At 44.8% G+C, this 12,492-nt stretch overlaps 1 protein-coding gene across 2 annotated transcripts in view; it reads right to left on the minus strand.

The window, feature by feature from the left end:
- The window catches only part of DENND1A (DENN domain containing 1A), a 536,936-nt gene that overhangs the window by 52,913 nt on the left and 471,531 nt on the right, over positions 1 to 12,492 (minus strand). For both annotated transcript variants that reach the window (XM_007450246.1, XM_007450245.1), the window contains 3 exons: positions 11,798 to 11,838; positions 9,362 to 9,433; positions 8,085 to 8,141 (listed from right to left, as the gene is read on the minus strand). In XM_007450246.1, coding sequence (XP_007450308.1) covers positions 8,085 to 8,141; positions 9,362 to 9,433; positions 11,798 to 11,838 — 170 coding nt within the window. The remainder of the gene's footprint in view (positions 1 to 8,084; positions 8,142 to 9,361; positions 9,434 to 11,797; positions 11,839 to 12,492) is intronic.

The following is a 12,492-nucleotide window of genomic DNA, read 5'->3' on the forward strand; positions in this document are numbered from 1 at the left end:
TGAGCAGATACTCAATAATTTAATAAACCATTCTTACTACTATTGGGCATTTAGATTGTTCCTAATTTTTTTTTTAACTTTCTAAACATCTAAACATCACAGTGATAAACACTGCAGTCTTTCTTTTGTATTATTTCTTTTACAGAAATCCCTAGGAATGAAACTGCTTGATCAAAAGATACAAACATTTTTAAGGCTTTTTATTCATTCTACCAAACTGCTTTCCAATTTACACCAACTACCAGCAATGGATGTGTTATCCGTTTCACTGTGCGTGTTAGCCTCATCGTTTTAAAAATGTATTGCTAATTTAAGAGGTGAAAAATTAGACCTCATTGTTGTTTTAATTTGCATTACTTTGATTATTTGTGAGTGTGGACACTTTCTCCACATCTGTTTACTGATGATGTTACTGTTTGTGAAAACGATGTGTTTCTGCTCCCTCTTTCTTAGCCCTAATCTTTCTGGCAGAGAATGAAGAAAGAGACCGAAGTCTAAGTTAGGATTCTATGACCTGGAGAGTATTTAGGGAGCCAATGTCATTTTTTTTAAAATCAGAAATTTACATTTAATCTGTGCTTGTGATGAATGAAGTCAAATTATAAGGTAAAGAAAAACCCCAATGTGCAAAAGGCAGGTAATGGCTCCTTTGCCTAACGCTGGCAGCTGACTATACCCATGGGTTCTTTGGGACATGGATGGTGCCGAGTTGTGCAATATGGATCACGTGGCTTTATTCAAGTCATGAAACTTGCTTAAATCTTCATTTAAGCAAGGCAGAGATTAAATGTACAAGTAAAAAGCATTTAAATCATTGTTTTTTTCCTAAGTAAAAATAACAGCTAGAATAAAATAATAAATACAGTTTCCAATTATTTTCATTGCAAAAACAAATACACACTTTGGTCAACAAAACACACACCCTTAGTACTCATTAAATTCTGCACATAAAAGACAATTGGTTGTTCTTAGTCAAATAGAGAGAACGGTGACACATGGAGGAAAGTGATCCCTTACTAAATAATAATGCATTAAGGAAGAAACACATGTAACATCTTTGAGCCTCAGTCTCCTCATCTGTAAAATGGAGCTATGGCAGCTATGAGGAGTAAAGGAGATTAAACAACATACGTGTCTTGAACATTTTTACTCAGTAGTGTCCTATATACAGGACTCAATAATAACTGAGTACCTACTAATAAGGTATTCAATAAACTATAGGGAGTAAATCAACTACACTTTAATAATAAAAATAAATAAACGATAGGGATCCCTCCCCCACCCCTCTTCTCTATATGTTCAACTCCACACACCCAGCTGAGTCTCTGCACTGCTTGGTAACAACACAGGGAAATGGTGACCTCTTGGTTTTGCGGGGAGGGCTTGCATCAAGTGGCCCCCCGAGTCTTAGCCTGGCTGAGGCTCAGTGATGAGAGAAGTTGCCGCCAGCCAATTAGAAACAGCTTTCTTGGAAAGGGGCTGCCCTAAGGTGCTCAGGTCAAGTGGAACAAAGACGGGGAGGGGCTCCTTCTGTGTCAGAAAGTAACAAAGGGCAAAAGAGGCATTTTGGATCCAGTGGGGTTACCGAGAGGACAGACATAAGAGGTTGAGTAAAGCCAAACAGAAAAAAATAAAAAATAAAATTCACTTTTAGTTCAGGAAAAATATTGCATGTGTGTATGATTGGTTGGGGAAAAAAATAAAGACATGAAACAGCAGGGTAATCTAGAAAGAAAATATTGATAGTAATGAAAACTATAAGATGATAACTGTTTTTAAAAATGTCTGTGGTAGTTTTGGGAAAAATGTCTTAGTTTAAGTTTTTAAGTTAAAATTTTAAGTAAAAATGTCTTAGGTTTTGTTTTTACCATTTAACTACCTGTCTGATCTTTCCAATTCACTCAACCTCTCTGCACCTATTTCTTCATTTTTGCAATGGACACCATCTGCTTGGCGAACTTCAAAGCTACTAAAAGAATGGGTTAAATGAGATGAGATGTGAGGAAGCGTTGAACAATGTCAAAGTCCTGCACAAATTGAACATTAGAGCCTTATTCCCTGCAAAATGGAAAAAGCACCATCTAAAAGGAAGAGCTTCCCTGTGCTGAGTGTCTGCTACTTGAACTCACTTCTCCAGACCCTTGACCTTCACTATCACACTTAGTTTCCAGAAGAACCACAAGGTAAATAGGATTATCGCTCTTTTACAGGTGACGAAACAGGGCTCAGAGAGGGCAAGTTACCCAAGGCTACATGGCTAGAAAGTGGAGGAGCCCAGAGCAATGTGATTTCTGGCATTTATACCATATCGACCCATGACAATAGCACAAGAGAAGGTATTCTGAGTTGAGAAGGTGCTCAACAAATCATCAGGTGTGACTTTGTCCTCAGAAACCCCTTTGTCACACTGATCCTAAGCTGCCCTGCTGTGTGCTATCTGCGCACTTATCTTATCCCTATAGACTGAATGCCTTGGGGTTTGGGTTCTCTGCCCCAGAGCCTGGAATATAGTACATGCTTTCTGACGAATCTTTGTTGAATTGAACATTTGGAAGGCAAATGTGTCCAATATACACACGTGCTTGTGCATCAGTAAGCAGTGCTGCACGCTAATTTTCTTTAGTTACAAGAGCCAAAGGTGCCCAAGGCTGCTTACAAAGTCCTGTAGCTCCCACCCCACCAGTCTGTTAACTTCTTCACTATTTCCTCCACCTGGGGAAGGACGGCTGCTTCTTCCCAGGGTCCTAGAGAGCAGGGCGGGAGGAGCCCCAGTCAGGAAAGAAATAGGGCCCGTTTACGTCCTCTACTGTAGGTACCAGTAGAGACCTTACACACTGTAGGGATCCAAAACCACAACTCCTGGTGCTCACGATTAAAGAAGTTGTGTTCCAAGAATTAACTAAGATGCCATCAGCAAAATGTATGGGAGAATGGGCACTCTCATACCCTTCTGGTGGGAACACAAACTGCAATTCCTATCAAAACCCTAAAAGAGGTAAAGGGCCTTTGGCCCACTAATTCCACTTCCAGAAATTTATCTGGATGAAATAATTAAGAATTCCCGCATGGATTTACCTATGAGGACGTTTGCCTAGAAAAAATGGGAACTAAAGTGTCCAATAATGGGATTAATGAATGTATGTATGTCCATTAGATAAAATTATATGTAGCCATTTAAAACAACAACATGTGCAGGAAACATTTAGTGGTCTGAGAAATGCTCAGGATACAGTTAGTGAAAATGCAGGTTATAAAATGAGGTTATTTTCTTTTTGCTTGCTGGATTTGTTGAATTTTCTCCAACAAACATGTTTTTCATTTGTAAATGTTCAAAGTGTCATTAAAAAAAACACCAAGGGCTTCCCTGGTGGCGCAGTGGTTGAGAATCTGCCTGCCAATGCAGGGGACAAGGGTTCGAGCCCTGGTCTGGGAAGATCCCACATGCCACAGAGCAACTAGGCCCGTGAGCCACAACTACTGAGCCTGCGCGTCTGGAGCTTGTGCTCCGCAACAAGAGAGGCTGCAACAGTGAGAGGCCCGCGCACCGCGATGAAGAGTGGCCCCCGCTCGCCGCAACTAGAGAAAGCCCTCGCACAGGAACAAAGACCCAACACAGCCAAAAATAAATAACTTAATTAAATAAATTAAAATTAAAAAAAAAAACAAAATCATGAATCTGGTGGGAAGTGTAAATCTGTTCCTTCCTGAAGAGTCACACAGGAGGAAGACACTAGACAGAGCTGCAGATCAGAGGCCACTGCAGGGCGGCCGATTTCTTCCCAGGAGCCTCCACAGCTCGGCTCAGAGCTGGGACACTATTAGTTCCCATCCCTCAGTAAAGCAAAGGAGTCAGAAAATAATCCGATTCGTATCACCTTCCCCAAGCTGGAATAAAAAATCATGACTGAGATCTAATTTCCACCTGTCTGTGGAGAAGGCAGGGCCAGAGTCCCCAGGAGAAGCCTGGAGGCAGGAACCCAGAGAAGGAAGGGGGCTCTGTGTGGCCTTGGGTGGGAGCTGGGGTGAAGGAGCTGAGGATGTGACTTCATGAGGCAGAGGTTCCAGGAGAACATTCCTGGCCCAGGGGAGGTAGGGAGCAGGGTGCCTGGAAGACTACTCTGTGTGTGGAGGACCAAAAGGGAGAGGATTCCACGCCAGCCATGTTCTCAGGGTTTGTGCCCACAGGTGTGTGGACAGATTGGTTGCTCCAGGTGTGGGATGTGAGAGGACAGATGGGATGGTAACTCCCATTTGCCGAGTGGCTACTACGTGTTGCTGTTTAAATCCATTACCTCTTCTAATCCTTACAACAATCCAGTAAAAATCTGTATTTCCCCTACTTTACAAATGAGAAAAACTAAGTTCAGAGAGGTCTAGTAACTTACTCAAGGTCACACAGTTAATATCCTACACAACCAGCACTGAACTCGGTTCATCCATCTGCCTCAGAAGCCTAAACACCACTCCACATTGCAGGGGGAGCTCTAAAGCCTCCTGGGAGGCCGGGGCCTCCCGTCTCTGACTCAGCTTGCTGGTCTCTCTCCATGTTCGGATTTGTGCAGTGCCCTTCTCCAGTCTACTTCACGCTACAGCAAATGCAAATTACAATATGAATATTGATATCGAAATAGTATCCAGAGTTGGAATGTCTGTGATTGAGGTTGTAGCGGAGACAGGGAGCTGACAGTCGTGTGATACGGTGTGAAAACGTCTGTTCTACAAGAGTCTACCGGGATCTCCCTGCCCTGCACGTGCTTCCTCACTCTCTTCAATACACTAGGAAATGTTTAGCCAGAAGCTCAAGCCTTCACTAACCCAACTGTGAGTTTGCTCCTTTCAATCAAACAGACTCTAAATCAACAAGCTCGATTTATCTTTAAAAGATCAAAGATTTAAAAAGGGCTGTGAGGGAATTGCCTGGTGGTCCAATGGTTAAGACTCGGTCAGCCCTTTCAGTGCTGTGGCCTGGGTTCAATCCCTGGTCCGGCAACTGAGATACTGCAAGCTGTGTGGTGCGGCCAAAAAAAAAAGGGGGGGCTGTGAAATGGACAGTTGATTCAGTCATTTTGATTTTGATACTGAAGAAAAAAGATAATTTTTTAGGGGTTCCCCGACAGGCAAAAGAATGACATCCTTATGTAAATATCTTAGCGTTTCCTGTAGGTGAGAAAGAACGTGTGTGCAGCCACTGCTTTTAAAACAGGGCATTCTGGTGCCAGCTGCGTACGGCGCTGCAATAGAATGCGATTTGTTGAGAGCCGCAAGCCCAGCCACACAGCATCCTCCTGCAGGCCAGCTCTGGCAGGGAGGTGCTCTGGACAAAAGCACTGCATTCTCCCTTTAGAAAGCGACGGCTGGGTAGCATTCTTTGCCATTTCTTCTTCTTCCTAATTTTGAGCAAGTTAAACTTCAAAGAAGGCCAAGCTATAGAAGAACTTGACCACCTTGTTCCATTTATCCAGAGAAATGTGTTATCCCTCCTTCTTTTTTTGTTGTTGGGCCGAGGCAGAGCAGGTATGGAATAAAGCCACACTACAGTCTCTATTAACAATTATTTGCCAATGGTCACACGGATACCCTGAAAGCGCCTCTTTCAGATGCTTTGAAAGTCTGCAGCACAAATGAACGAGGGATGGAGAAGGGGCCCTGCTCAGTCGTATTAGAGCTGGACCCTCCACACACCACGGTGACCTCTCCACAGGTCAGCCCCACATTTTCTATTTGCAATTCAAACCCAAGGCGAGAGTGAAGAGGGCAAGGTTGGGTTCTTGATTATACCTGAGGGGTCACCATTGCTATGCAGAGTTAGAGGAGGCCAGGTGGCAACCCAGTACATTTGAAAATTGGGTCTTTGTTGGGAATTGCCTCAATTTCATAGCAGAAACCAAACTTGAGATGTCTGTATTGGACGCATCTAGGAAGCCACACAGATATGTTGCCACGTAAAGGGGAAGGGGCAGAGGAGAGGAACAAAAAAGCCAAGGAAATATTTTCTACCGCACTGAGAGAGGTCAGACAAAGCCAAATCCTAAATTAGCTCAGGAAAGGGAGCTGCAGCACTGTGGAAGACCTGGTCCCATCTGTCCCAAACAATGCTAGAGTTTCAATTACAAAATAGCTCTTCCAAGAACAACTGCAAAATATCAAGTCTGAAGAAATCTGTAAAACCGAAGGGGGGGAAAAGTGAAAATTGAAAAGGGTGCACTAATAGATCTGTCAACAGTCCGATGGTGACAAGCCACATTTCTATGAAATGCCTTCACCATTTGTGTCACCTGAAATGTACTGACACTCTCTATAGAACATTATCTCCTGAAGCTATTCTTGAAAAGACTGGCAGGGGGAAGAGGAGAAGGGGAGACACGGCTCTGCCTCAGATTCCATCAAGGAAAGGAGAGGGAGATGGCGTGAAGGAGAGTGATCTAGATTGTTTAAGTGAACCTTTGAACAACATCAAAAACCTGAGCTTAACTGCTTATCTGCAGAAATGTTACGCATCACAAAAAGGGGATTTTCTTAAGGCCCGACGCTTACTCATACGAGGAGGGAGGCAATGGCCTGCAGAGAGCGGATCTGACCAAGGAGGCACACGTGTCCTCTGCCTGAGGAGGGACCCTTTCTTTGCTTACTTCAGGTAATATTCTAATACTAGCCCGATGCAGTTATCAAGGAGGGAAAACCTGGTGAGAGCTCCGCCCTCCCTGCCCCTCCATTTTATATCAGCAGTCCAATTCAGTTACATGTGACTGGGATAGGAGATAAGAAGGTATATTGAGGGACTTAAATAACATCCAAGTAAAGAATTCCACCTGCCAGTCTCTGGCAGGGTGCAACAGACCACAGTTAAGGTCTATGTGAATTTACATTAGCAAGATTTTAATTTCAGGACTTGAATCTCAGCTGCTAAAAATTCACTCTCAGCTGAAACTAAGCATTTGAATCTTAGTCAGAACAAATTATTTTGCAATTAAAGTTAAGGAATCAATTCCTTTGACCATTTCAAGTTAATGAGAGGTCCTTTCTGACTTCATAAAATTAAAACTGCTTTCAATTTTTAAAAAACTGCCAAGACAGATGAAGGCCCTTATTAGCCTGCTAAATTTTGGGGGTGTGGGAATAATGAAATAAGTGATCTCAAACACCTTTTGGAAAACAACACTTGTTTCAGGAAGGTAGTATGAAATACTATAGTGGTAAGAGCAAACACTGAGGTAGATGGATCTGGAATCGAATCCCGGCTCTGCCAGGCTCGAACAGCATGACCTTGGGCAAATTACTCCACCTTTGAACCGTGGTCCCCTTACACATGAAATGAGAATAAGATCCCCCAGTGTTGTTCTATGGATTAAATGTGAAAGCTCCTGGCCTGGACCATCCTTAGAAAGTGCTTAACGAAGGTTGGCAATGCTATTAATGATGATGATATTCATAACAACATAAAGATGCCCTCTCTGTTGTATGAACCTCTCTGTACAAGTCCAGAGAATCAGGTAGGGGGACTCTTAGTCAGGATGTAGTTTGCATGATTTTATACGATTTTACTGATGGTCCAAGAAGACAATCAGAGCCTCTCCCTGCCCCTCTGACTCTCACACATGAAATGTGAGTAGAGCCCGAAGTGTCCTCCTCAAACCCACCCTCTGTGCCCTGTTCTGTGTGGCGGCCGCGTGCATGCCAGAACCATGGCAGTCATTTCCTGGAGATGCTTCTTGGTTTTGGTTACAGTCAGCCCCAGGGCAGAGGTCAACTGTAGGAGGTGGTGGTGCTGGGATGGGGAGGCCGAGCCAATTTGTATGGACCCTGGTGAAGCTCAGGCCCGGTGGGGCGGGCAGGGGACAGACTGACAGTGGTAACTCTGAACTTGCTTGCCTTTGTGGGTTTAAGCCAGTCTTAATGTTATTTGAAGACAGTTTTTTGTCTGTGAATATTTATAACAGTGTGAAAACTCCCGGACAGCTGGTAATGCATTTTGAAGTGTGCTAACAACACTGTATCAAACAGCCTCTATTGATCACATCGTACTTTTTTGTGGCCACGCATTTCATACATGGTGCTTATACATTTTGAATAAGAACTTCAAGTACCTTTTGCTTCAAGCGGTTTTTCACCTCTTTTATTCCCATTTTTGCATGATCTTTTGCCTGCATGAAAAATTAATTTAAGTTAAGATTCCCTCTCTGTTTCCAGCAGGGACTATGCTTGATTTCAGTCCATCGTGAATCACCTTCTCTGATTACTAGAAAAAGGAAGGAAAAATGGGATCATCAAGTTGAAAACATAATGGCTATGCAAACAAATACAATGTTGAAAGGTTAAAAAAAAAAATCCCTTAAAGAGGCTACAGAGATTTTATTTTCTGCATTTTGATGGGACTGATTTTTTTCCCCTCCGAAGCCCTTCTTCTGCTCTCTGTAGTTATTTATCTCCGCAGCCTGGTGACAGCTACCAGTAAGAGGAGAGCAGAAGCTTCTTCAGCTGCAAGATTCAGAATATCTATTACACTTCACCAGGGCAGGGCCTCAGGACCAATTTTCTGCCCAGGCTGAACAGACGCATCGCTGGGTTTCTCTGGTGCCATTTCTTAAATCTCATTTCGGCAGACACCCTGGCTTTTATTTTCTGTCATTCTAAGACCTGTGTGGTTCTCTTGGCAGCCACCCGCCCCATTAAAATAGCTACAATTTAAGCACAGAAAGGACTAACAAAATTAAAAATGGAAATAAAACAAAACCACCCCAGTTAAGTGGCTCAGAGTCAAATTAGCAAGCAAGAGAAATCATGAGAAAAAATACTTGAGGCCCGTAAAAGATGGAGCATCGGGAACTGGTGTGTTCTCTTATTTTCACTCTGCTGTGGGCACGAGTTTCACAAACAATGCATTTCCTATATAGGGCAGTGATGAGAGAGATGATGAAGAATTTGGGACAAAAATTTGGGGGTGTGTCCCACCAGGAGCACTCTTCAGTAACCTGTAAAGGAGCTGCTTTATTCTAACATTATAACAAGGATACGTGTAGGAAAGGTCTGCCAGAACACCTGACAGACCACACCTCTGGTTCTCAGGGATGCAGGCGTGGAGCAGCCTGAATTTTAGCCACTCTGTCTACATTTTAAAAGCTAAAACCAGTAGCCTCCCTTTTCTCTATTGCAGCAACTGTGTGTAGAAACATCTTAAATTAAAAATGTCACTGACCTGGTCATAAAACGTCAATGCCAAATAATTCTAAGAGCACTGAGAGCTTTAGGAAATTACACAGCAGCCCCTGAATCATCTCTGCAACATAGGATCAGGTCTATTTAAGAGTTTCGTCATGCTAAGGAACAGATTTGTTGGGATCCTGGGACCAAGACCAGTACTTACGAACTTATAGACAGTCTTCATGGCTGGGTTTGCTTTCGTTTTTACAGTATTCAGAATTGCTCCACTTCCTTTCTATAATAAAAACGCCAGTTAGCAATTTGGACTGAAGATATAGTAGGCCAACACCAACAAAGACCTCTTCTCTTTAATCAAGTTAAGCCACACTTCATAAGTGTGTAACTTAATTAGAGAAACAGCCCTAGATGGTGACTGGTCCCGGGCAATTAAGTTATGGCCACGGTGGAATCCCTCTGAGGGGGTATGGGAGAGGGTGGGGAATGAGGATGGAGATAAACTAGCTGAGCGGGGAGACCCCAGGCTCAGTATTTTGCTTGGCACCTGTTTGCTGGCTGGGAGGAAAGCTCATCATAGGCTCTCTGACGCAAGGGTTTCCTCAGAGTAATCTACAGCTTCTCAAGAAGTTCCAGTTACCACGGACAACATTAAGGGAAGTTTAATAACAATGGACTCTAACTAACTAACACCGAGCCAGGGCAGGAAACTGGGGGCCCACTTAGGCAAGATTATCTGGCTACTGTGGCTACCTTAAGCCATGAACCCTTCTTTCCTCACCCTGGTTTTCTGTGTTGTTTTTTAAAAATCACTCTGGTAGGCTGCCTCCCTAACATGTACATCTTGACAAAGGGAAAGAAAGAATAGCCACAGACGTTCATTGTTTATACTTTAGTATAAATCCGACATACCGATTCTTTGGCTCTGTTTTTTCAGGAGAGCAGTGGGGCAAAAGGAGGAGGGAAGGCTTTCCCAGTACACAGAGGAGGCAATGAATGTGTATGAAGCGCACAGGCTCTAGACGTTTTGTGAGGGCTCACTGTGGGGACGTCCTGGCTTAGGCTCTGAGGGTACCGAGCCACCGGAGGACCGGTCTCTGCCTTCAAAGACCTCCAGTCTGAGGGGTAAACGAATGCAACCCAAGATGGTGAGAGCCGCACTGGCCGTGTGCACAGGAGGGTGGTGGCAGCTCACTGTGTGGAAGGGCTGAGAAGGCTTTAGAGGATGAAATATTTGGTCCGTGAAGGATGAGTAGGAGCTCGTGGTGGGGTGAGGAAGGATAAGAACATTCTAGGGACAGGAAACAGCACATGAATAAGTGCAGCAGCTGCAAAGCCATGGTGTGTTCTGTGAGTAACAAGGGCCATGCATCACGGGAGGACTGGCAAGTGGGGCTGAGAGCCAGACAGGGTCAGCCCACAGAGGGCCAGCACAAGGAGTCCACACTCCAGAAGATTTTTAACCAAATGCATCACATAATCAGATTTGTGGTAATTCCAACTGATTTGAATGGAGAGAGAGACCTGATCCAGTGCGTATACAACAGAGTAAGATACGCTATGTAATTATTAGGATTAACTTTTAGCACAATTTTTGGTAACTGCCTGCATTAGAAAATTTGAGCTTTAATTAAGAACTTCAAAATTTGACCTAGAAAGCATTCTCTGTTGTAGGATAATAGGAAATTTTCACCCACTCATATATTCCACACTGCTTTCCAAAATTACTCAGTATCCTGTTTCAATGGTCCTTTAGAGTATTAAAACTCCCTTTATCAATCAATCAACAAGTCCTTATTGCTTGTCTGTGATTTGCCAAGTGCCGTGTTTGGCCATATGAGAGGAACAAAAGAAGCCTTTCATTGAGGAATTGCTTACTCTCGGCCCACTGCAGCCACTTCCAAGGAACCTGCCTTGGCAGTAGCGCACTTGGCCCACAAGCAGCAGAGAACACTTGTCACACTATGTCGGAGCTGCCCATCTATGTGCCTGCCTCACCAGTAAGGCCGGGAGCTCCCCCAGGGCAGGGCCTGCGTCCTGCTCTCCACTATCTCCCCAGCACCCAGCGTGGCGCCCAGCACACAGAAGCCCTTTGGTACACACTCACTAATGAACCCACGTAAAGGAAGGGCAAGTATCTGAATTCTTTAGTGGCTTCTGAAGCCCTAAGCACCTGGCTTCCAACACAATAAAAAACTGTTCACAACAACAGCGAGGGGATGAAAACTCTCAGGGATGCATTTTCCATCCTCTCAGGAGCCTTTGTGGTGAAACATGTTCAGAGCAGCAGGAGGGACAAATTTTTGGTTTTCCCATGAAGAGTTCCCAATTGGTCTGGCCCTAGAAGGAGACCCCGCAAAATGCTCTAAGATGGCAACATCCTTTCAACACGCCTTGGCCTGCTTCCTGAGACACGGAAGCTTCTCCTGGCTCTCATCATCCTCACCGAGGGATGGCTTTGGACAGTCTCATCCTTGGCCCGAGAACGGCCTGGCTTTACAAACAAAAGCATCTTCAGCTGGGAGAACAGAGTGCCCTGGGCCGAATGAACAGAGTGCCCTGGGCCTGGTGGGTGGCAGGGGAAGAGGAGGGCTGCCAGGAGGCTAAGGAGGGGCCCAGGTGGCTCTGCGGGGGTGACACTTACCCGGACTGTGGAGAGCCACTGGTGGTACAGTTTATCACTCCCTGGGGAAGGAAGAAGCAGAGAAGCTGGTATTTAAAGAAGTCATGTGTAGGCCCCCAGGAGTTGTTCAAGTTGCTTTCAGCATGCAGGACTTGGAAAGTTCAAAATCTGGAGAATCACATGGAGGCTCCCATGCACCACTCCCTGAAGGAGTTGCTGCCACAGGTTTTCTTTCTCAAAGTGAGATCTGATCCTATCAGTGTCCCGAGTACAAACCCAAATCCTCCTCCTTGCCTACTGGATAGAGGTCGGGCCCTTTAGCAACCCTGCCTCTCTTCCCCTGTCCTGTCTTGGCACTACCCACCCTCTGCCTCTCCATCCTGTGCTTCCATCCTGCACAACCTCAGGCTCCCTGGCCACACCTCCTCCAAGCCATCCATGCCCTCGCAAATGCTGTTCCCCTTGCCTGGCCACCGTTCCCTGCTCTCTCTGCTGCACACGCTCAGGGACCAGCTCAGTCATTTCCTTTGTAAGTTTCTCTTACTCCTTCCTCTCAACAGCCCTCTAGAATAGGTAACACCCATTCAGAGGTCCACATTCTCTCAAGTTCTGTGAGCCACGCCAGGGCAGGAACCACAGGGCCGTGTGTCCAGTGTAAGCACACTGCTGGACACACACTCGGCCCTTCTCATGCTTAAGCAGTGACAGGGAAGAAA

The sequence above is a fragment of the Lipotes vexillifer genome, unplaced genomic scaffold (assembly GCF_000442215.2).
Source record: "Lipotes vexillifer unplaced genomic scaffold, Lipotes_vexillifer_v1.1 scaffold890, whole genome shotgun sequence".
Lineage (NCBI taxonomy): Eukaryota > Metazoa > Chordata > Mammalia > Artiodactyla > Lipotidae > Lipotes > Lipotes vexillifer.